Genomic DNA, 26,054 nt, shown 5'->3' with positions numbered 1-26,054 from the left:
CCTGGAAAGGCAATGAAGAAGGAGGGGACCCTTGTTGATCATGGGAGGGTGATGGCCCTTCCGTTTGATCTAAGGAAGCCTTCCAAACCAGTGGGGGAAAGACTGGCTACATTCATGTGGCCAGTCAGAAGCTGCTGACAACCGAAGAAAATAAGCACTAACGAGCAACTTTCGAGCAACATAGATGGAACTGAGTGAGACCCTATCCTCTCTTTATGACTTTAAGACTTTTTCCTGGAAAAAAACGCCCAAAGCAAAGAATCCTCCATGAAGAGAGAGGGAAGGGAAATTTCCACCCCATTCCCCCAGGAAAAGAAAAGTGGTGAATTAATTGCTTGGGGGAAAACAGAAAATTACAAAATTAATTTGGAATCAATACATATATATAACTTTGAAATTTGGGGACTAAAAATGCTTTTGAGAATTTTTTTAAGAGATTGAAAAGCTTGTAATATAAGTTTTGATTTAAAAAGCTGGAAGATGGCATCAACAACATCTAGTGGCGAACCACAGCACTACAATTTATTATGTTTAAAGGAAACTTGGCTTGAAGCCCAGACTCAGATAAGACTTTTGTTGTCCTTGGAAACTTTCATTTTTCAAGACTGCAGTTGGGAAAGGGGGAAAAAACCTCTTGGGCTGCCTATTTGTGTGGCAGAGACGATAAACTATTTTGAAACTGGCCTGCCTGGACTATGAATATAAATACTAACTGACTTTTAGAGCTGTGTCGTGGAATTATTTATCTGTAGAAGAAACATGCATTATGGATTGAGATGATGGATTGTAAACCTTTGACTGATGAACAGCTTTTAATTGCTTTTTTGTCTCTGGACAGAAAGGACATATTTTTCATTGGACAGAAAAACTTGAATTTTGCTTATATTTCCTTAGGGGAGGCTGAAGGATGGACTAATAGGCTGGCTGGATAACTTGGAGCTCAAATGACAATTGACTGAAACTTTATATATCCCTAAATAGATTGGACTATAAAGACCACATACAAAAACAAAATGGATGTTCCATACTCAGCTTTAAATGGTAAAAACCATCTCTAACACTTGTTGATATGTCCTAGCTTGACATATCAACAAGAAAATGTTGATGAAACTCAGTAAGAAATTCTTTCTATGTTAAAATCAATACAAGAGACAATTGCCTTAGCTCATATGGAGACCAAAAATAGCATAAAGGAGATAAAAAAACAATTTTCTAATCTAAATCCACAAATTCAGAAAATGAGTAGTAATCCAAAAAATAGAAGGAATATTAGAGGAAGTGGATCCAAAAATGGAGGACTTAAAGGAAGGAATTAATAAATAGGCAAACGAAGAATTAAAAGACGTAGCGATAATACTGGAAACGGAAAAGACATCTTACCTGTCAAGATCTCAGAACACTCTTGAGGATAAGGAAGAGCCAATCGAATGGAAGATAAAGCTGTTAGGAGAATTGTGGGAAATTGGAGAAGTAGGAAGGCTGTTTAATGAATATCAATGGGCTTAGCATTCTTCCAAAAATACCTTCACCAAATTGTCTTTCTTATTCCAAACAATATACATAAAAATAGAGGAAGAACTACTTGATCATTCAAAGGGATTGACTTGGAAAGTTAGTTGGCAAAGGAAGAAAGCTAGAGTAAGACTGAAGAAAACAAAGGTCCTGACCCATTAGATGGGATATTATACTATTAAAGAGATGTTTGAACATGGCTAAGAGAATAGATAATTGTTAGAAACAGAAGTGTTATTAGAACAAACCTAGCAGACAATTTTGTCTCCCAAAAAGTAGAGAAGGGAACTAGGGGATTAGCCATATTGGACCTAATTCTCACTAACAGGGATGAAATGATAGAAGGTGTTGAAGCCATAGGAACCTTGGAGGGGAGTGATCATGCAATATTGGAATTCAACATTATGCAAGCACAAGCAATAGAACACAGTCAAACGAGTCTTGGACTTCAAGAGAGCTAATTTCAATAAACTTAGAGAGAGCATGGGAAGGATTCCATGTATGAGAATCCTCAAGGGGGAAACAACTCAAGAAGCTTGGGAAATTTTGAAAAGTGAGATAATAAAAGCCCAGTCTAGCACAATACCAATAAAGAAGAAAAATAACAGCTCTCCAGAGAAACCAGCATGGCTGCATAAAGAACTCTCTGATAAATTAAAAGACAAAAAGGACAAGAATAACAAGTAGAAAGAGGGGCACATAACTAAGGCAGAATATCAGCAAATAGCCCAAGCCTACAAAGATGGAGTGAGGAAAGCTAAGGCTCAAAATGAACTAAGCCTTGTGACAAAAGTCAAAATAACAAAAAAAGCTTCTTTTCAACATATAAAAAACAAGAAAAAAGTCAAGGAAATGATAGGCCCATTAGTGGGAGAAAGTGGCAAAGAAGGGGACAAGCAACAGGGAGAAACCAGTACTATTTACTCATTTTTTGCATCCGCCTTTACACAAAGGGAAAAAACAGTCCAACCTATCAAAAACAGTACCATAAAAAACAGATTAGAAACACAAGTTAAGATAGGCAAGAAAATGGTAAGTGAGCGTCTGTCCAGCCTAGACGAGTTCAGATCACCAGGACCAGATGGATTACATCCCACGGTTCTGAAAGAACTGGCAGATGTGAACTCGGAACCACTGAACTATATCTTTCAAAGATCCTGGAGCATTGGGAAACTACCGTAGTACTGGAAAAGAGGTGATGTAGTTCCCATCTTCAAAAAAGGAAATAAAATGGATCCAGGAAATTATAGACCTATCAGCCTGACCTCAATACCTGGGAAGATTCTGGAGAAGATAAACAACTAATCAGCAAACACCTAGAGGCAAACGAAGTCATTACCAAAAGCCAACATGGGTTTGTCAAAAACATCATGCCAGACAAATCTTATCACATTCTTTGACCAAGTGGCAAAATTAATAGACCAGAGGAATGCTATGGATATAATTTATTTGGACTTCAGTAAGCATTTGATAAAGTAGATCTCAACCTACTACTTGATAAGATGTCCGTGGATCAGTACCGGGGCGCAGCATTCCAGCAACCAGTCCACACAAACAAGCAAATTCCCATCCGTGAAATGCAGGCAGCACACAAAACCACACCCCTTATGGTCCACAGAAAAACCTCTCTCTGCACAACTGGACCCTGGTGCCCAAAAAGTTGGGGACCTCTGGGTTAGACAGCATCACCACCAGATGGATTTGTAGCTGGCTGACTGGCCGTACTCAGCGTATAATCCTCAATGGAACTGCATCTACATGGAGGGAAATGAGTAGTGGGGTGCCCCAAGGCTCTGTTCTGGGCCCAGTGCTCTTCAACATCTTCATTAATGATTTGGATTAGGGGATAGTTGAGGAACTCATCAAATTTGCAGACGACACCAAGCTGGCAGGAATAGCCAACACTCCAGAAGATAGGCTTAAGATACAGAATGATCTTGACAGACTTGAACACTAGGCTCTATCTAACAAAATGAAATTCAATGGTGAACAAAGTAAGGTTCTACATTTAAGCAAGAAAAACCAAATGCACAGATATAGTATAGGACAGTGATGGCGAACCTTTTAGAGACCAAGTGCCCCCAAACCACCCGCCCCCGCTCCGCCTCCTGCTCTGCCTGCTCCGCCTCTGCCCATCCCCTGCCCCACCCACCCGCAGGGCCACGCACCACATCCCTGGCCTGCCGCAGATCGCCCATGCAGCCCTGCAGCACCATGGCAGCCACGCCCTCCACCCACATCCCTCAGCATCATCTGCATGCTATGGGGTGCGAGGGCAGAGTCTTGTCCCTGTTGCCCAGCTATGTACTTGGCTGTACTGCTCCGTGCGGGCCATGCCCAGGGGCAACTCTCCTCCAGGGGGGCTGCTGGTAAGGAGGGGGCTGTGGGGGAAGGCAGGGCTGGGGCAACGGCACATGTGCCCACAGAGGGCTCCGAGTGCCACCTCTGGCACGCGTGCCATAAGTTCGCCACCACTGGTATAGGAGGTACAGTAGTAGTGAAAGCAGAACGAGCTTGAAATGGCCATCTTAGTCTCCCAATTTAATTCTTTAACTCTTTGTCAAAAAAAGAAATTTGGAAATTGATTCCTGGGAGTGTTCATGGTAAAAGCATACGAACGTAAATGAGCACCAGGAAAAACAAAACCTTTAAAAAGTTTAAAAAGTTTTAATAAATAGTGATCCAAGCTTTCGCCGGCTTTCTGCTGGCATCTTCAGGGATCCATGTCGGTCAATGGGAGGGCGCTTCTTATATTCCGGCCACCTTTGCACCCGGCCCATAGGTGCTGTCGTGACGCTCCAATGGCCAATCGCCGTTCTAACTCCGTTCTCACTCAATTCAGCTGATCTACCCGAGCCGTGCCTATTTCTACACCATCGCTTCCCCCCACACCCACTCTCCTCCTTCCTGCCTGTTTCTTATCCTGTAGACATGCCTCTCCCTTTCTTCAGTCTTCCCCCTTTTCCCTCTCATACCCTAGACCCCTACACCCTCTCTCTCTCTCTCCACCGGGGTTTGGCACGTCCGTAGAGCAGCCGCGCGGGAACGGGTGATCGCCCCTACGAGGGGACGATGCTGTACTCCTGTGGGAAGAATGTTCCAACAGGAGGGGGGGATCAGACAGGTAGGGGACGGTATCCAATGGATAGAACGAGAGGTAGGGTGGACAGAAGGAAGGAGGGGAAAGTTAGGAGTAGGGGGGGAGTAGAACAACATCGCCCCATTTCGAGGGCGTTTACCTGCTCCCGTGCGTTTGCCGCACGGGCGTGCCAGGTGACTCTGGTGGGGAGAGTGAGGAGGGAGGTTAATAGTGTGGGAGAGGAGGAGAAGGATTGGATGAAGGAGGAGGTATGGTTGCAGGATGAGGGGGGGAGTGGCGCACATAGCGCGATCGCAAGAGTGTGTCCCCAGCTGTCGGGTAGGGGGGAAGGGAGTGAGCTAAGGCCGACCCCCCCCGCAGGGGGATGAAGATATGTGGACCGAGGGAAAGAGAGAGATAGAGATGGTGAGAAAGACGCCCTGGCAGGAGGGGGAAACGAAAGATCAGACAGATAGGGCATGACGGCCACCAGGTAGGATGGGGGGCGGTGTGGACAGCAGGGAGGAGAGTACGGGAAGGGGAGCAGGAGTACAACATCGTCCCATTTTAGGGGCGATCACCCGTTCCCGCGCGGCTGCCCTACGGATGGTCCAAACCCCGGTGGAGAGTGAGAGGGGGGGTTAAGGGCACGAGAGGAAAGGGGGAAGATCTTAGGAAGAGAGAGGCACAGCAGCAGGATGAGGGGGAGAGTAGCGCAAACGGCGGGAATGTATGTGAGTGAGAGAGGAGGGGGGGCTGAAGGGTACGAGAGGGAAGGGGGAAGATCATAGGAAGAGAGAGGCACGGCTGCAGGATGAGGGGGAGAGCAGCACAAACGACGCGAATGTATGCGTGTGTCCCCGGTTGACTGATAGGGGAGAGGAGAGTGAGCTAGGGCCGACCCCCCAGCGGGGGGATGGAGGAATGTGGACTGAGGGGAGGGGAGAGATAGAGATGGTGGGAAAGACGTCTTGGCAGGAGGGGGGGAAGAAAGACCAGGCAGATAGGGCACGGCGGCCACCAGACAGGATGGGGGGTGGGGTGGACAGTAGGAAGGGGGAGGAGGTTATGGAAAGAGAAGCAGGAGTACAGCATCGTCCCCTCGTAGGGGCGATCACCCGTTCCCGCGCGGCTGCTCTACGGACGTGCCAAACCCCGGTGGAGAGAGAGAGAGAGGGTGTGGGGGTCTAGGGTATGAGAGGGAAAAGGGGGAAGACTGAAGAAAGGGAGAGGCATGTCTACAGGATAAGAAACAGGCAGGAAGGAGGAGAGTGGGTGTGGGGGGAAGCGATGGTGTAGAAATAGGCACGGCTCGGGTAGATCAGCTGAATTGAGTGAGAACGGAGTTAGAACGGCGATTGGCCATTGGAGCGTCACGACAGCACCTATGGGCCGGGTGCAAAGGTGGCAGCCAGACATATATATGAAGTTTTTCAGACAGACCGGTCTGATTTTTATATATATATATATATATATATATAAACACTTTTGCAGAAATAGCTATAATTAAAAACTTAATTATGTTTTGCTTCAAGTATTATCCTTGATAATACCATGTAAAAAAAATTAACAGACTAGCTCACATTGTCACTTTCTGTGCCACAATAAAGAAAATTTTGTGAGAAAAGAAAATACAGTATTTTTCTACTGCAACTATTTTGAATTCAACCAACTTTATTTTATATTGCCTGAGCATCCCATATTTTGATCTTTATCATTATAGCCATCAATGTTGCTCCTGCCCTTTTCTAATTTTTCCCCTTATCCAATCTAGAATAATTTATACATGTGAATGCTACAATTGATTATAAGTTGCTTTGGATTTATCTACTTGTGTATAATTTTTTTATCCTACCTGTTTACCCAAGGATTATATATATAGGTTGCCTTCATGATTAATTAAATATTTCTGTTATTTTGCATTATTTTACCTATTTTGAGCATTGCACTTGCACATTGTATTCAGATGTTTATAATAAAATATATATGACAGTTTCATTCACATCTATCCTGTGAAAGAAGAAATTATACTAAATGGGAAGACAAAGTCTACACAGGTAGTCCTTGATTTACATCAGTTCATTTTGTGACTATTGAAAGTTACAGTGGCATTGAAATAAGTGACTTATAACCATTTTTCACACAACTGTGGCAGCATCCCCAGGGTCACATAATTAAAATTTAGATGTTTGGCAACTGTTGCAACATCCTGGGGTCATGTGATCATCTTTTGCAAACTTCTGACAAGCAAAGTCAATGGGGAATCCAGATTCACTTAACAATTGTGTAACTAACTTAACAATTGCAGTGATTCACTTAACAACTGTGGCAAGAAAGGTCATAAAATGGGGCAAAATTCACTTAACAGATGTCTCGTTTAGCAACAGAAATTTTGGATTCAATTGTGGCCATAAGTCGATGACTACCTCTACCTGCCTTTAGCTCCTGCTTTCTGCAGTTGAATGATAAGGATAATTGAGGATAAAACTATCTATTCTTCTCAGTACTAGTTGCTGAAAATATGAGCAGAAATGCTAATAGGCTCATGTTCTATTCTTTAAGCCTTCTGATTGGCCATTGTAGGGATAATTGGTTGACTTTACTAGGTATTTGGTTCAGAATGGGTCATATATTCTTCGTGTCAATATGGAACAATCAGCACAGAAAATAGGACACCATTTATAATTTTCAAATTCTTGGATCAATACTAAGAGGCAGCTCATAGGCAGATTAAAATGTATCAACCTATTTTCATAAAATCTGCTCATTATTTTATTTTGTTTTAGCTTTCTTCCTATTGGTTGCAGATCCTTATCATAAATGCTTTGAAATCTTCCCAATTTATATGATTAATGTCTCCTCTTTGCCCTGATAGCTCTTAATTACGATCCTCATTAACAGATTTTTTTTCTTAGACTTCTCCAATAGTCTGGTTTTCTATTATTCTGTTGCAAGTATAAATACTAGGTGTAATGGTATGTGGAAATGACCCTGAGGGAGGAGGAGGGGGGAAAACATGCTGCCTAGAGAATGATCAGAAACAAGAGCCTGTAGTTGCTTAGTAGTCAGAAAAAGAAACTTACATAGGATCTGTCCTAATTGATCAGACAGTTAAAAATTGGTGGGAAAATTTGTACCCTCAGTCTTGTAAAATTCTGTTAATGTAGTCTTACAATAAATAGAATTAACACATCTGGTCATTAATCTAGAAATGCATATACTGGTTTTTTTTAAAGGGACCAGGAGGGTTTACAGCAGCCAGTATCAAAATAAGATTATGGAGTTTAACAGTAATTAGTCCAAAACCAGTCAAGGTTAAACAGTTTTGCTCAATTTGCCAAACATCATTTGGCTAAATGTGCCAACGTCACTTTTTGCTACTGTTGTACATGTAAAAGTCATGGCACCTGAAAAAATTAATACAGGTAATCCTCAACTTACAAAAATTCATTTAGTGACCGTTCAAAGTTACAACAGCACTGAAAAAAGTGACTGATGACCATTTTTCACACTTATGACCATTGCAGCATCCCTATTGTCATGTGATTTGTATTTGGATGCTTAACAACTGGTTCACATTTGTGCCAGTTACAATCTCCTGGGGTCATGTGATCTCCTTTTGCAACCTTCTGACAAGCAAAGTCAATGGGAAAGCCAGATTCACTTAAGAACGGTGTTACTTAATTTAACAACTACAGTGATTCACTTAATAAATGTGTCAAGATAAGTCATAAAAGAGGCAAAACAAATTTCTCACTTAGCAACATACATTTTGGGCTTAATTGTGGTCGTAAGTCAAGGACTACTTGTAGACTATAAGTATCTTAAGTAAAATTTTAGAATTATTCGGTTCCCAAATTTTTTTCTAGGAATGTTAAAATAAGCAACAGTAGAATTATATATTATTTTAATCATGAGAGGAGACTTCAAACTCAAATACTAGCATTTTCCATTTTGAATAACTTCTGCACTGTGGTGGGGAGAGATTGTCAGAAAGAGAGGATAAGGGTTAAAATCTCTTCAACATGTTCAATATTTCCATTCATATTAAGGGCTTATGTTTTTATTGGAGGTTAGCAGCACAATAATGCAGTTAGGCAACACAATATTAGTCTACGGCAAGTATTACACATAATACATGTAAATAAATAGCATGACTCAGTTCTTTACAAAGTCAACAGTCCTTACAAGTAATTTTGGAAAATATTTCCTAAATTAGGAATCTGTAACTGAATACACAGATTAAAAACAGTAATAATGGAGCCATATAGAATGTCTTAGAATTTCATTTTGTTTAATTTTGCTGTTAAATTTCAATTAGAGAGAAAAAGGTTCAAGGAAAAGGATTCAATTTTGTTTGCTTTTCTCTTAGTACAACTGCTGCTAAGAATACCAGCAACTTTTCAGAACAGCATTTTAAATGTTTTTTCTTGTTTTATTATTAGAAATTCCAAAAGAGATCTTGCATGTAATATGGAACTTGGATCTTAAAATTACTTACTTGGCTTACTTTAATTTGTATTTTGCAAATGTCCCATTGGTTTATTAAATGCTTTCATCTATTTTTAGTATTAAATTTTGTTGTATTTTGAGGATGTAATAAGTGCAGTTGCTCAATGAGATAGATCTAGTGTTCTTGTAACTACTAACAGAATATTAGCATTGCTCCTGCATGTATGTGTGATTAATTCTTTTTTTAAGAGTTACTATCAGTGGTTTTTTGTTGTTTTTGTTGTAGTTTAACTTTCATCCACTGATCTTGTCCTTATTAGGATAATAGGGACAGAGATTTAGGACCTGAAAACACGCCTATCAGGTTGAAAAATTCATTGTAACCATGTAAAATCCTATTTTACTCTTCATGGCTTTGTTTGAAAAAAATCTTTTTTTTTCTGCTCAGCCAGAAGCAGATGTAATAATTAATCTCTTTAAACAGAATTTCCACTATTGAAGGTTAGAAGTCTGTATTTTAATCAGACGAACTAAGCAGAAAAGCTAGGATTGAGGGGTTTTTTCCTTCAATTCTGCATTATTTTTATGTGCTTATGTCCTTGAGTAAGTACTATGATGGAAATAAAAGAAATACTTAAATGTGCCCTGCATTCCAAATGCTCAATACTTAAAAATGTTTGAAGCAGCTTCTATGTTGCTATGACACTAACAAACCCTTGAATAAATACATTTTGCCAGCAAATATTCCTTAAATGATCTCATACTGCAAATTTAGAACCTAGATTGTTAATTGTTATGTATCTTAATGTTAGACTAATATCACTAATTTATTGAGGAAAAGTGTTCCTTAAAAAGAAAGAAATACAATGTTCCTACTTTCTTCAAGCAATAGCATAAGTACTTTTCCTAGTTAACTTAGTCCACAAATATAATCCAGAATGTCAGAATTTCATTTTCTGTTGAACATTTTTAATTAGGTTCTCCCCCTTTCTCCTTTTTTCACAGATGGACCATGATCCTAGAAACCCTGCATATATAGCTGCTCAGGGTGCATTGCCTTCTACTGTCACAGACTTCTGGCAGGTAAATTTACTATTAATTGACTTTTTTGCAAATTCCATTCACAAAACGTTGTATTTAAACATGTTAAATGTTCATAATAATGTGAATTTTTAATAGAATGCCAACATAAGTGGAGGAAGGAAATTATCAGATCAAACTATGTTCTTCCTGGTCAAAATCAAGTTCTTTCTAAATACCGTATGTGTGATTCATTTATTACAATTATTAGTGTGATATTTTGAAGCAAAGTTAGCCACAGATGTATGAAGTAAACAGAAAAATATTTAAACTGCCATTTGAGATATCTGATCCTAGCATAAGTGATGGAACATACAACAGGATACCCGACGAAAAGCTTTGCTCAAAGTTTTATTTATTTATTCAATTTATATGCTCCCCAACTCTGGGGAGCATATAGATTTAGTTTTATCCTTGTTGGAAAAAAAATGAGGATACAGGTGTCTTCATGTAACACAGTAATTAGGACCATCAACTCCATCGATAAAAACAAAGTCATAACAGGCAGTCACATGACCACATCAATTTACAACAACAATTACACCAGTTTCTGGTTGCCATAAATAAATAAATCCTGCAATCTTAAGTGGCCCCAATTGACCATCCCTTCTTGGTCCCATTGCAGATGAGACATGTCCAGCATATGGCTGGGGTTTCATGCTGCAAAAGGGGGGGGGAGGCAGAAGCAGTCCTTTTGCCAAAAATACTTGGCCAGGACAGGGCTTTGTATTCCAAAAAAGAAAAAGAAAAAGCAGCAAAAGCAAAGGGGATCCCAGTGCACTGCAATTCTAGAGTTGCTTTTGGCTTTCCTCTACCCCCTCAGGGCAAAGCCCAGCTCCAACCTGACCCAGCAGTTAGGCCAAGCATGTCTTGTCAGTAGCCAGAGCAAGGAGACAGCAAAAGTCAGCTGGGCAAAGAGTGCAGGATGGCAAGGACTCGAAGGACTTGCAGGGTGGCAAGGGCAACTATAGCTGGGATGGGGTGGGGCAGCTGCAGATTCCTAAGGCCTGGCAAGCTTTCCCAGAGCCACGATGCTTTGCCAACCAGCAAAGCAAATCCTTACCTTACTGAGGCTCAGGAATGGAAGCAACCAAGCCCAGAATGGCCTCAATTGAGGTGAGTATTCATTTAACGATCTATGATTCTCAGTTTACAAGAGCAACGGAAAGTGTGAAGATTGTGGTTACTAAGCGATGTGGTCATGTGATGTCTCACTGTGAAGTCCTTGGTACTTTCTCAGCTTGTTGTTTTCTTACAGCCATTTCAGTACCTGACTGGGTAACATCTTCAATGCTAGAAGGGAGTGGGGTTTGCTGTATGTTTATATTTAGTAAAGTGCCCTGTTGGTATTGGTAGGGCTGCTGTTTTCTTCCTTGAATAGGCTGTTGTTCAGTGCTTGATGATTTGTCTGAGCTAGTAGTTCCTTGATTAGGGTTTATTGCTTGATTATTTGTCTGCTGTTGCTTCTGATGTTAATTCTGGCTTATCTAGCCATTGATTGCTGGCAAGGAGGTATTCCGATTTTTCCTTTTTAGCTTTTTTATTGTCTCTTTTGAATCATGTATAAATGTGGCTTATCTCTATGAGCCTATTGAGGATTGATTTGTCTGAGGGCCTAGCTTTCAGAGGTTCTCTAACATTTTTTGTATTTAGCTAGATTTGGGATGTTCAGTTTCTCAGCTGAAACTTTGATTAAGTCTGTCTACACATTGTGAAATCAAGGAGTTTTCATCAGGTGGTTTTTTTTACTGCTACTTGATGTTCATAGATTCACTTTACAAGTCTTCTGCCTTTCTGTCTTATAGTGCTTATACTATATGTTATAGATCCACGGTGGGGAACCTATGGCATGCGTGCCACAGGTAGCACGCAGAGCCCTCTCTGTGGCACGCACGCCGTCGCTTCAGTCCAAGGCCTTAAGTCCCATCCATGAGCAACCTGCATCAAAATCTCCCTGGGCAAGTGGCTTTTTAAGCTGGGTTTTATAAAACCTTTTCGCTTTAGGTCTCTGCTGCCGTGTGCAAAAAAAAAAAGTTCAATCAATCAATCAATTTCAACTTCTCACAGGGAAAAAAAAGATCTCGCAAAGTTGGAATTGATTGATTGAACATTATTTTTAGTCCCACACAGCGGAGGAGGAGGTGACGCATCGGAGCTGGAAAGAAGGTGCCATGTGGGGGTGGGGGGAACGGTGGGAGCAGGGTGCTCCATGCGAGGGGTGGGGCGGAGTGTGTGCATGGGGTAGAGAAGCAACGAAGCGGCACTAGCATGGTGGTAGACCAGTTGCTTCCCTCCCCCTGCCAGACATCTGCTGAAGCTGTGCAGGGTAAGGTTGCCAGGCCCACCCCCGCCCAGATGCCCTCACCTCCCCCAAGTGTTTTTTTTTACTAACCTGCCTTTCAGCTGCATTCCATTTCTCCATTCGCTTCTCAGCCTTTACCACGTGTTTGTGGGACTATCAGTAAAAAAAAAATTTCATCGGACTTTTTAACTTCTCACGAGATCTTGCAGTGAAGGTTGAGAAGCGAACGGAAAAACAGAATGCAGCTGAAAGGCAGGTTAGTAAAAAAAAACACTTGAGGGAGGCGAGGACATCTGGTCGGGGCAGGTGCGGCAACCTTATACTGCATGGTGGCAGGAGGGTGGGGCGCGTGCCCTTCTCATGCCAGGCCAGCCCCTGCAGCCCCAGGGTGGCTGTGCTTGGCGGCGGTGGGCATGGCATTGAGCTGGGGGCTGGCAGGCCAACCAAAGCAGCAGGTGGAGCACTGGAGGCTTGGGGAGGAAGGGTGCTGAAGTGTGCAAGGAAACGAAGTTTTTTTTGGGGGGGGAAAGGTCAATCAATCAGTTCCAACTTTGTGATCTTTCACGAGAAGTTGGAATTGATTGATTGACCTTTCTCCCCCCCCCAAAAAAAACTTCCTTTGTTCTTGCAACTGACAGTGGCAGATCGCGAAGGAGAAATTACATGGGGCTGGGAGTCAGGTAAGGAAAGAAAGGCAGTTTCTGGGGGGAACAAGGATTTCTTTCTTTACCTGTCCCACTTGTTCTGAGGCAGCTTTCCGCTCAACTGCTAATGGCCTGACCGCCCACTTCAGCGCCCTCCCTCCCTGAGCCTCCGGCAATCCACCTGCTACTTTGGTGGTTCTGTAAGTAGAGCTGCGAAGTTCTCTTCTGTCAGAGAAAAGAACTTTGCAGCTCTGTCTACAGAGCCACCAAAGCTGTAGCTAAATGGGCAGGTGAGGGGGAACCTGCCCCACTTGTTCCATGGCCACTTTCAGCTGAGCCGCATTGCAGTGGCATTGGGCACAATACACGAGGCGGCTGTTTCCCGCCTCCTGCCCAATGCCGCTGCCATGAGGCCGAAACCGGCTGTTTCCCGCCTCCTGCCCAATGCCGCTGCCATGAGGCCGCAGAATAAGCCGGGCAGTGGTAAGAAACCAGTATACTGGTTCCTTACCTCTGCCCAGCTAGTTCCATGGCCTCATGGCAACGGCATTGGGTGCAACATGCGAGGTGGCAAATGGCCACGGCCGGCAGCAAACAGCCACGTCGCGCCAAAACTGGCCATTTGCCACCTTGCGTATTGCGCCCAATGCTGCTGCCATAAGGCCGTGTAACAAGCCAGATGGAGGTAAGGAACCGATATACCGGATCCCCCCTCTCCTACTCCGTCTGCTGCTGGAGGGCTGGCCCAGTGCACTCTGAGGCTCACAGCAGGCTGCGGAGCTTCAGAGTGCACCGGTCAAGGGGCCGGCAGGCTGTGGCTGCTGATGGACACAGTTGGCCCCCATGCGCTTTCTGTGTGCGGGGGCCGATGGTGTCAGACACCCCTGCCCTGCTCCCTGCCTGATCTCGCTCACCCCGCAGGATGAGTCTCCTGCCCACCGTCCCACCCGCCAGAGACCCCCTGGATCTTCCTCAACCCTGCCTGACCCCCACAGGCATCCCTCCCCACAAGCAACATCAAGGTGGCTACGCCCACCCTAGCCAAGCCCACCCAGTCTGCCATGATCACTGCAGCCACGCCCACCCAACACCCAACGATAAATAAGTGGGGTTTGGGTTGCAGTTTGGGCACTCGGTCTCTAAAAGGTTCACCATCACTATTATAGATGATTCCTGGTTTCCTTTTCTTCTTGGGCTACTGGAGAAACACAGTTTAACACTATTAAGATGTTTTGGAGGGCTTTGATTGGTGTGCTACAGTGATTCCATATGGTTTTAACAGTCTGCTGGTTGTTTCTATTGTGACTCCCAATTGTGAGTCAAGGACTACCTATGTACAAAAAAGGTAGAGCTTGCATCATGAAGCTGCTGTGATCTATTTGACTCTTCTTGTTCCCAAATTCTACCCCACACTAATTGCTGATTATGAAAATTCAATTTGTAACACATCTGTAGGGTACCATCTTGGATTGGTTGTATTATGGGAGTTTTTATAATCTCAGAAGATATATCAATGTACCTTTTCAGGGATGTAGTCCTAAGAACTAAGAGAACGAGATTTGTAAGCAAATTGGTAGAGTTGAACAAAGTTTTAAGTTATATGTTCTTAATTTATTTTTAGGTGAGAGTTTATAATACATTACATTTTACATTAAGAGAAGAAAAGCCTAAGCTTTTTTTTTTAATTGAGCTTCATCAACCCTGAACATCACCTGTGCTAGCTGAGCGATGGCTACCAATAGAAGACAAGGCTGGTGTGGGTGCTTAAATTCAGAAAAAAAATGGAAAAGAACATTTTGTACCTTCTTTGATTTAAAGTTACATTTAAGTACATTTTTGCATAGAAAATTCCCCCCACCCCACCCCCGCCCCAAGGAAAGTGGTTCCTAGTAATTAAATATCTCAAGGAAATGGATATACATGCTTAATACATTCCTTCAGAGAGCCTTGGGTACAGGTGTCAAGGCATCTAGGAAGAGAGCTCTGCTTCACATCTTCCTTTCTAGGTTTCCCCACGCCAAGCAAAATGAGTCATTGAGTTGGATATCCATGAAAGAGATTAATAATCAATGGTGTATTTTCTAATTATATATCAGAACATATATAATGAGGTGGCTGGCTTTTTATTTCATTGGGGAGAAAAATAAGAAAAATTAAGGTTTTGCCTTTCTGTTTAATTATTTCTGAGTAACTTATAGAGACACAGAGGGTGAGTGAATGAATACATTTGGCTTCTTTTATGTGGAGCCTTAGATGCAGTAAAGTCAGGAATTTAGAGAATGGAAATAGGCAATGGGAAGCATTTTGTTTTGGGGACAGTGCTAATAGGCTACTTTGTTCATTTTAAAAACTAATTTCAGAGGGCTAAAAGCTTTCACAAATCTTTCACTTCTATAATTGTTCAGCTTTTTTTCTTTTTTTTATTCCCTCATTTTGTTTTCTTGAAGTATGTATTCCAGTTAGTGTAGCAAAAGAAAATAATTAAATTCTGCTTTTTTTATCTTACTGCATCCCTCTTCCCCGGTGCTTTGATTTGTAGCCAGAATTAATTTGTGTGCCTTACATTCCCTCTTGGCCTAAAGAATTGTTCTTGGAAAACAGTGAAATGTGACTTACATATTTTTGTTTTTATCCTCTATACTTTTATTTGAATTTGATATCTTGTTGGCATACCCACTGTTAAGCCAGTTGCTATTGAAACAGTATTCATAAATGGCTGAAGTCCTAAACACAAATCTATTTACGAAACATTTAGAATTACTTTACATGTGAGTTTATAATAGAACATTAAATGAGTGTTTAAAATTTCTAAATAAATAAAAATATAAATTATTATAATCAGAATTGACAGTGTTGCTTAGTTTAAGCTAAATAATGTGCATTAACACATTCTAAGCAACTAAAGGCCCCACATCTCCAAAATCTTTTTTAACAAAAGACTGAAACCTGAGGCTGGGCCAAACATGTAATCAAGTAGCAGATTTTGCAAAGCATTTAAAATAGATGATTCATAACTTGGATTAGGATTGAGGTACACCATTAAAACAGTCCCATATTTTGTAAAGTTCACACACATACTTTCAAAGATGTCACTAGTGCTTGTATTTATGTGCATGCACAGCCATCACTTCAATGGGACTATCACTGAAGCAAAATGGCTGTACATAAAGCTAACAAAGGTTTCATTCACTTTTTACTACATCTAATTAGAAATGCAAGATATATTGTTGACATTACCTGTGAGTTAAATGAAAATGAAGGAAACAACATGATGTATGTCTTATGTTCTTCAAAAATTTTAAAGTAGCCTTAAAGTAAATTTTAAGATAGCTTTAAAATGCTTATCAGCATTTGGGTATACCATATTTCTTGTCATGGTTTCATTTGGACATTTATCCGTTGTGATATTTCACTGTCGCAGTTGAACCCATATTTATATCTGTGGAAAAATAAATTACAAATTGGTAATAAGGAATAAATCTATATAATCCCCCTAACTATAAAATAAGGCGTAAATTATGATAGTAGGAATGATTAAATACAACACCATAACATTTAGCTTTTCCAGATGCTTGAATTTGAGCATCCGTAATGTTATGAAAAATTATATTTCTTTCTGTTCTTTGATTATCTGAACATGTTGAAAAACTCAATTGTTTATTAAGTATGAAGTTCAAATTTACATTTGAAAAATCATATTCTAGGGAAATTAAATAAAAATTTTGCAGCATCAATATTTGCCTACATTACTTTAACAGTTTAAATCAGTAAATGGGTGGTGACCAGGGCTTTTTTTCAGCCGGAACGCGGCGGAACCGCGTTCCGGCACCTTTTTCCGGGCCGGCCGCACCGGGCGCAACATCTGGGGGGGCGCGCTCGCACTCGCAGCTCTCTGCCCCTGCCTGGCTCACAACCGCGGCCATAGGGAGGCTCGGTCGGCGCGCCCCTGGCCCGTTTCCTAGGCGACCCTGCCCGAGCNATGCTGCCGTTCGGGCGCCAATCAGCAGGCGGACTGGAGCAGAGGAGGGCGGGGTTTCCCACCAAGCGCGGGAAATAGGCTAAGGTTCGGAAAAGGGGCGGTCCTAGGGTTTGATGAGGGCGTGGCCAGGTTTGGGTGGGGGCGTGGCCAGGGGAGGGAGGTGAGTTCCACCACCTTTTCTCTGAGAAAAAAAGCCCTGGTGGTGACAAAACATACAAATCACAAACATCAAGTAATATTACCCACTTTTAGGGTAATAGTTGGCAATAGTTCTAATTAGGGTGACTCAGATTTTGAACTCAGTGGAGAACATCACATATATCCAGGAGTCATTTGGGCTCCAATCCTGTTAACATCTGCTGAGGCCAATTTACTCTTTTCATCTTTATGTCATTGTGACCAAATTAAATTGAAGGATCCATTAAAGATCTTACATCAGAATCTAAGAAGCAATCCCTACATTCCGTCATTCTAAAATGGTTGTTTTTTCCCTCGTATAGAGGGAGACTAAGATACAATGCCATTTTCAGATAAATAATCCCATAGGTATAATAAGGAGGTTATAACTTGTTTCTGGTTTGGATTTATTTTTTTAAGAGCTAAAAGAAAAAATATTACTGAGCATGATGGATAAGATTTTAAGCATAACATTTCATATTGTTGCCCTAAAAAAATGAAGATTGTTAGAGTGCTTCAGATAATGTAATCCAAAAGATTATTTTTTCTGCTTATGTTACCTCTCAAAACAGTTAAACTATAAATGTAATAAATAAACCCTCTAAATCAGGGGTGTTAAATTGCCGGCCCGTGGAAGCCACGCCCACTCCATTGCCGGCAATGGCAAAACTGTCCCGATACGTTGCATGACGTCACATGATGTCGTGAGTTTGACATGTCTACTCTAAATTATCAGTGGCTAGCAAAGAATCGAATGGGGTTATTTGCAACAATCAAAGGAATACATAAGCTGGGAAACTTGTATTACTCAAATAATAACTCAAAGAAATAGGCTAAGAGATCATTCTGTTTTAAGCATGGAAGAATTATAGGCAGCAAAATGTTACATATAATTGTAATGGAAGTCAAGGAATTCACAACATTAACTTTGAGTGTCAGCTGCTTAATACAATGACATATAAGAAATATACTCCAGGGTAATTTGAAAATTGTTTGTTTAAATTAACTTCATTTGATTTATGCTCAAAGGGAATTTTAAGCAATTTGAGGCAGCTTCTCTAATGAAATATTTAATTTTTTAGCCAATAAGAAGGGTTGCCAAACTGTAAGAATTCCTTTTCCTTTCTGTGAATAAGTAGGTTTGTATAATGATACACTTGGGTAACACAAGCAACTGCTCGATGATTAGTTTATGACCTAGATCATTGTGCTTTTATTGCACTCATAAAAACAGTGTTTCTCCTCATTTTTGTAATGGCTTCATTGAGCTGCTGTATCTTCTAAAGGCATATTAAATTGTCACATGATGGAAAAACCAACCACTCTGTCCAATCTTTTGTATGTGCATGCGTTTAGCACTAATAGCTTAAAAGTAAGGTGGGTAGTTTAGAATTCTTTGAAGTGTATAAATTAATGGACCTGGATATAGTTTTTGAAATTTTTAGTGTTCCATTTTTGTGCAATTAGTATTGGTTATGAAGGGAGAAATCTGATTCTAATACATTATTTACTGCTGAACATGTAACATACTCATTTATCATATTTATGTAGCCATGCATCTCACAAAAAAGCATCTCTATGTGGTACACAATAAAAACAATAGTAAAATCAAAATATTAAAACAATTAAAAGACATCAGCAGTATTATTAACAGCAAAATAGTAGAAAAATAGGTGCTAAAAACAATGCAGCCATCTTGATTAGATTATGTTTTCCTTGAGATCCCCAACACTGTTGACACAGTCATATTTTGAAAGATTTCCAGAAGGATATCAAGGATAGGGCCAATCTCACATTAGAAAGATGTTGCACAGTGCAGGCAGAAAAGATTCATCTTCTGTTTCCCACTAGATGAACTTGTTTTGTAGACAGGACTCAAAGCACACACCTTAAGCTAGGGGATGGGCAGATATAATGAGTGGAGGTGGTCTCTCAAAAAAGTGGGCCCCATGCCTGGAGGGCTTTAAAGGTAAAGGTAAAAAAAATGGCATTTTGAATTGAACCTGTAAGGAAACTAGTAAACAGTGCAGCCTGCAGAGCAGAAGTATAACATGAGCCATTCTAGGGGCATGCATAACTGTCCTACTGCATTTTGATGCTGATGCTTTCTGATATTCTTCAAGGACAGCTCGTTATAGACCACATTACAGTAGATATACTACTGTACAGGAAGCGACCGGGCCATGAGTGACTGTGAGCAGAGCCTCCCAGTACAGGAACAGGTGAAACTGGCACACAAAACAATGCAGCATGAAAGCCTTCTTAGCCATGGTTGCCACCTGCTCTTTGAGAAAGACTCTCCAGTTTAGAGAATCCCAGATCACACATTGGGTCTGTTTGGGATAATGCAACTCCATCCAATACCAAAGATGGCATAATCCATGAACTGAAGGGCCACAAAATCCAGAGCCATTTAGTTTATCAGGGTTCAGCTGAAGTCTTTTGCTCCCCTTGCAGCCCCCCCCCCAGGATCTCCAGGATGTGATATCAACAGCATCACTTATTCTGTGGGCAGGGGCAGCAAGGGATAGTTAGATATCATCAGCATACCAATGACCTCTCACTTGTGGCCTCATGTAAATGTTGAATAGGACAGGAAAGAGCCCCAAACTCTGCAGGATCCCACAAAATCGGGGCTGAGAATGTGATTGTTCTCCTCCAATTACCACTGATTGGAACTGAACTGAGGAGAAAGGAGGAGAACCAGCATGATATAGAGCCATCCATCTCCAATCCCCATAGCCAGAACATACCATGGTCAATGGTATCAAAGGCAATTAAGAGGCCAAGAGATCATCCAAGAGCATAACCAATGCTTGAGCAGGGGGCTGGACTAGAAGACTTCCAAGGTTCCTTCCAGCTCTATTCTGATTGATTGACTACTAGAACCCACCCACACAATACCTTCTTGGCAGTTTTAGATGTAAACAGCAGGTAACTGAGCTCACAGTCATAAGGTCTCTGTCCACTTAAGCCCAGCAGGTTCAAACCACTCCCAAATAACAGAGAAAGATTCTGCCCAGGCATTTCCCTAGGACCTACAAAAATGATCCATACTCAGTGGCTGGATTCATTGAGTCTGTTATGGAGACATGTTGTGTGAATGTATTAAGCAAGAGGAGGGGAAAATGGATTTAATCTAAATTTGTGTTCAGGCAATTATGTTCCCAGTCACCTGGGTTGTATGAATCCTAAATTCTAGTAAGTGGGTAATAGTTAAATCCATACCTCACACCTCTAAAGAAAAGAGATAGAATTGAGAACTGCTATGAAAACCCAATACACCATTGTGAAACTCATAGTGGAGAACCATAGCAACCAGAAGAAGCTCTTCTGAAATATTGATGTGTTGTGTTGCTTAAGCCACACTCACTGCTGCTTCCCTGGCAAAAGAGGAAGAAGCAGCCATATCTACATCAGGAAGGGGTTCAAAACAGGAAATATGGTAATTACAGTATTCCTATAAGGATTCCACCTCTTGTATCTGTGAACAACATCAGTGTTGGGTTATGGTCACATTGCCATGACCACCATCCTTGTTTTGATACACACATATATTGTGGATGGGAAAATGTCATCACAAAATGAAGATAGGTCCATACCTTCCTGATGTAAGGGTTTCTGGAAGGCAGGACTGATGGAACTTGGAACAAATTCTACATGTCTCCAAAGATGTCCTTGGGATTGTGTGCTGCCAGATTCAGTGGTATGGAACTAAGATTAAGCTAAATAATGGTATGGAGCTATGGTTAATGTCTGACTGGGTTAGCATGTTCTGTAAGCACAGTCAAAGATTTCAACAGAATTTTGAAAATCTGTTGCAGAGTTGAAGATAGGCGAGATACGTTTCAAAAAATAAAAAATATTAACTTCAAGCATTGCTAGATTTGTATGCTTTGCTTTTGTTTAATGCTGTCAAATATTTTAAGCAAAATGTTTGTTTTAAAATGTCCTGCAAATCAAATGAAATTAAGACAAGTATAAATCTGTGTGGAACAAAAAAAGGAAATTTTGAATTGAGTGTAACCTCTTTATGCTGTTTATCTAAACACTCCATTTTTGTTGTTTACTCTATTTACATCTCAGTGCAATTGCTTATAAACATTTCTATGAATAAATGTGACCCTTTGCACAAAGATCAGTTTCCTTTTCATGAGATAATTTTATATGCTAATAAAAAGACGATCAAAATTGCATACAAATATAGCATCAAAGTATGGCATAATAATGTAGAGATGAATGATTTCGCAGTTCCTTAAGAATTTAGTGGAGGATTTTTGTTCAACAACTATCTGAAAACACTGTCTTGGCTTATTTTACTGCTTTTTTAAATAACATCCTGCAAACCTTTAGCTGTCTTTTTTTCCCACTTTAATCTTAACAGAATAATTAAATAGTTGAAATTTTCCTGTTTTCATATATTGGTAATAGCTGTGTATTTTGAGGAAAATATATAAACTTTACATTATAATGTTTTACATATAAATATAATTTTTTATAGAAATTCTTTGGACATTCTTTAATATTTCATGTGAACATACAAGATATGATTCCATTTTATTCAATGATTTGGAAGCAGCTGCACAGAAAAATGTCTAATAAAAATGAAACACATTTCCTGTGAATGGAATAAATTTCAATTGTGTTTCTGAGTGCAGTAATTACACACGTCATGCAGTAATTAGGCACTCATAGTGTAACCATGGTGTCTTTCTTTGTCTGCAGATGGTCTGGGAAAACGGCTGTGTGGTTATTGTCATGCTAACCCCTCTCACGGAAAATGGACTCAAACAGTGCTACCACTATTGGCCAGATGAAGGGTCAAATCTCTACCATATCTATGAGGTATTTAAAGAAAATATCTGCTTGTAAACCTGATAGTAAGCATGTGGTTTGGTTTTGTACAGAGGAAAATATTGCTTAATGGAATTGGACCTGCAACCTGAACTAAGGACTACCATAAAATTCAGTTGTGTGGTTTTTGAATCATTTCAACTTCATTGAAAATCTTTGTTTGATAGCACGTTCAGCCAAAAAGCAGCTCTGTTCTGAATTTAAGTAAAGTACAAAAGATTTTTAAAGTCTGTTTTTTCTTCCTAAGACTTTAAAATACAAGTAAGAAGAGAGTTAATATTTATAATAGTATTCTTAGAAACATTTAACAGCTACATAGATTCCAAACATTTCAAAATCTCTATTCTTTTTGATAATTAAATTTATTTTTTTTAAAAAAAGTTAAACCTATTTACACATACACACACACACACAGAGAGAGAGAGAGAGAGAGAGAGAGAGAGAGAGAGAGAGAGAACTTCAATGCCTCAAGAAGAGATTGCTTTGATGTAGTCACAGTAACTTCCTTTGCAAAACAAATTGGAGCACATTTTTTCTGCCAAGATTTGTAATCATGAGCTAAAAATACGATCTAATTTTGGTGCTAGATTGGGATGAGTATAAATTCTAAAGGAATAAGCAACTTTATAATCATCAAGTTTGGTGATCTATACATCATCCCTAGGCAGCAAGAAAAGCTGGATTGTTCCGCCTATTTTTCATGACCATTGTCTCAGTTTAATTATAAAGGATTTCTAATTTTTTTTTACATTTTTGAAAGTATTTCATCTGACCACTGTTTGCAGTATATGGGTGATTAGATCACCTGCAGATTTTGTTCTCTATATAGAATATTATTACTACTGTATTTAATATACCACAGAATGTTATTTTTTATTTTTTGTGATTATGTTGCAAAGAATGCTGAATAAATAATGAGCAAATTCTAGTCATTTTACATATATATGTCATTTTACGTATATATATGTCATAATTATTGAATACAACAATATTTCCTCTTACTCTACTCTGCCTGAGCTAGCATTATCTTTGCATATGAAGAAAAAGCAAACCCATTGCTGGGTCTTATACTGCTGAAATTTCAGGGGAGGGAGGGAACAGTAATTTGTCTTGAGGGTAGCACATTTTTTTCTATTTCTACTTTTATAAGGTTTTCAGGGAGCTATGGTTTAAAATTTAGGCCATTCTTCCATTCATCTCAGCTTTATTTCTTTACTAGAAGAGGAAGATTGACGTAAACAGAATTAATAAATAAATAAGAATTTATCCTTAAAACAAATTCATTTAGTGATTTATTTGTGGATGATTTCCTTACTGATAATCCCCCTTAACAATGACTCATGCAATGCGACTCAAAGTTATGACAGGGCTGAAGGAGTGGTACTCACAATTGGTCCTTAAAGTTGTAGTAATCCCAGCAACTCCACAGTTATGTAATTGTGATCTGGACATTACTTATGACAGTTGCAGCATTTGCAATAATGGTGAATATCTGTAGCTCGGATGTAGGATGAGAGTGAAGGTTCATTCTCTGAGCTTGAGAGTTGGTTTCTGAACGTTTCGTTACCAGGCTAGGTAACATCTTCAGTAGAGTTTTGTGGATGTCTGTGTCAGTGTTCTACTTATATAAGGGCTTCAGGTGTGGGAGTATCAACTGAGGGTTTTGTGATGGGCCAAGTGTGAGTCATCAGAGAGAGGCTTGTGATGGGGAGGTACTTCAGGTAAGGGTCGTTGGACGTGTGAATTAGTTGCAGTGTGTCACACTCATGTGATTGCCATTTGTGACTTTGTTGGCTTCCCATAAGCAAAATCAATGGGGCCGTGAAGATCACAAGTCACTTTGGTAAGCCTCCTGCACCTAATAGCAGTGACCTCAAACCTTGCTGCATTCACACCATTCTCCACCAGCCCCTTGGGGACCTTTGCATGCTCTCCTGCACCCAACCACAGCCATTTCAAGCCTTGCTGTGCTCATGTCAAACCTGACATTAGTGCATCCTTGAGCACCCTCTCCCATCCCACAACAGCCATCCAAAGCTTCATTGCTCTTACACTTCACTAGGCTCTAATGCACCCTATCCTACCCAAAGGATCATTGGCAGTTCCCTCCCTCCCATCCAGGACATAGCACAGAAGCGCTGCTTGAGCAGAGTCCGTAAGATTATCTGGGACACTACACATCCTCTTCACGACCTGTTTTCCTTGTTACCTTCTGGTAGAAGGCTCTGTGGTATCCATAGCAGAACATCCAGATTCAGCCATAGTTTCATTCCATACAGCATTAACCTTGTGAACTCTCAAGCTTCCTCCTTCCGTTATATATTCAAAATGGACAATATTTAATATTTATTTGCTACGTATATGTAGGGATTTGGGTCTATACATATGTTGTTCATAGTATGTTTAGGTGTGTGTCATGTATATGTTTCACTTTGAGAGCGGACAACTAAATTTCATTTTTGATGTGTGCCATTGTGCCCACAGTATAAAAATGACAATAAAGGTTATTTTATCTTATCTTATAGCAGCCACTTGCCTACTTAGTGACCTGCTTGCAAACTCCCTGGGACTTACATTTTCCTACTGGCTTCCCTACTGATTTTGGTTGTTGGAAGCCAGCAGGAAGATGGTCCTTGCTTAATAACCCACAAAACGTGCTTAACAACAGCAACAGAAATTGCCGAGATTGCCATCACTGAGTAATGCAGGCACATGATATCTCAATTTACAGCAGCATCACTTAGTAATGGAAATTCCAGGCCCAATTATCATTGTTAACCAAGAACTACCTGTACTGTCTCCAATGTTAGATACTGTGTTATAATACAGTATATGGATTTAAGAAGATTAACAGAAACTATCTTCTGCTTACTCTTTTTGTATAAGAATAAACCACCATAGTGCCTGAGTGGTATTTTGCAATACAGTAATATTTATTTTTGCAAGGATTTATGTAGTTTTATATTAGGAATATGTAAACTGTGATGTTAAGTTTGACTACTGGTTCATTCCATTAGTTAGTCTGATAGTAATTTTTTAAAGCATAAAGGTGTTACAAGTAAAACTATGCTCTCTTACATCTATAAAGATTTCCTATGGGACGAAAAATATAAAATACACAGATACTTTCAAAGACACATAGTTAGGAATGCATTGCTACAGACTTGGGAAAAAATAAAACAAAAACATTATATAAGAATTCCAATGTGGTTATCCCCAACAGAAGCTCTGAAACACCCAAACTTACTGGATATAAATAAGATAATTAGATACAAGGAATTAGTAAATGAACAGGGAAATCTGAAAACAAAACAAGAATTGGAACAAGAGATAGGCAGAGAGATTGATTGGTGGACATTTACACAAATTCAGTCTAAATATACAGAGGACAAAAAAATATATGAAATACAAAAAGAGCTGCAATGCAAGAATTGGATAAAATTATACATGGAACAGAAATAAAATTAATTAGCAATATATACAAATATCTATTGAGATATAAAATGGAAGACGAGGTTGTCAAAGACACAATGATTAGATGAGCAAAAAATTTCGGATATAATATAGAATTGGAGAAATGGGAAAAAATATGGGAAATAAACATAAAATTGACTATGTCAGCGGCATTCAAGGAAAACCAGTTGAAGATGTTTTACAGATGGCATCTTCCACCAGCAAAGCTTGCCAAGATGTTCCATAACAATTCGCCAACATGCTGGAAATGTAAAAAGGTACATGGAACATATTATCATTTATGGTAGACATGCCCAGTTGCGAAAAAATACTGGACTAAAATAAGAAGATGGATCGAAGAAATAATAGACCAACCTGTAGACTGGAAACCAGAGATCTTTTTGCTGGGTATTTTAAACAGAAAATATAGTAAAGAAATACGGTACTTAATTTTACATATAACAATGGCAGCAAGAATAGCATATGCACAGTTCTGGAAAAATGAGAATATACCATCAGAGA

At 40.1% G+C, this 26,054-nt stretch overlaps 1 protein-coding gene across 1 annotated transcript in view; it reads left to right on the top strand.

Annotated features, from left to right (window-relative positions):
* The window catches only part of PTPRN2 (protein tyrosine phosphatase receptor type N2), a 519,027-nt gene that overhangs the window by 433,908 nt on the left and 59,065 nt on the right, over positions 1 to 26,054 (top strand). The window contains exons 14-15 of the mRNA XM_029284276.1: positions 10,049 to 10,126; positions 21,951 to 22,070. Coding sequence (XP_029140109.1) covers positions 10,049 to 10,126; positions 21,951 to 22,070 — 198 coding nt within the window. The remainder of the gene's footprint in view (positions 1 to 10,048; positions 10,127 to 21,950; positions 22,071 to 26,054) is intronic.

This window comes from Protobothrops mucrosquamatus, unplaced genomic scaffold (assembly GCF_001527695.2).
Source record: "Protobothrops mucrosquamatus isolate PMUCROS unplaced genomic scaffold, P.Mucros_1.0 scaffold482, whole genome shotgun sequence".
In the NCBI taxonomy this organism is placed as follows: Eukaryota; Metazoa; Chordata; class Lepidosauria; order Squamata; family Viperidae; genus Protobothrops; species Protobothrops mucrosquamatus.
The sequence above is the reverse complement of the archived record's forward strand: the minus strand, read 5'-3'. Positions and strand labels throughout refer to the sequence as shown.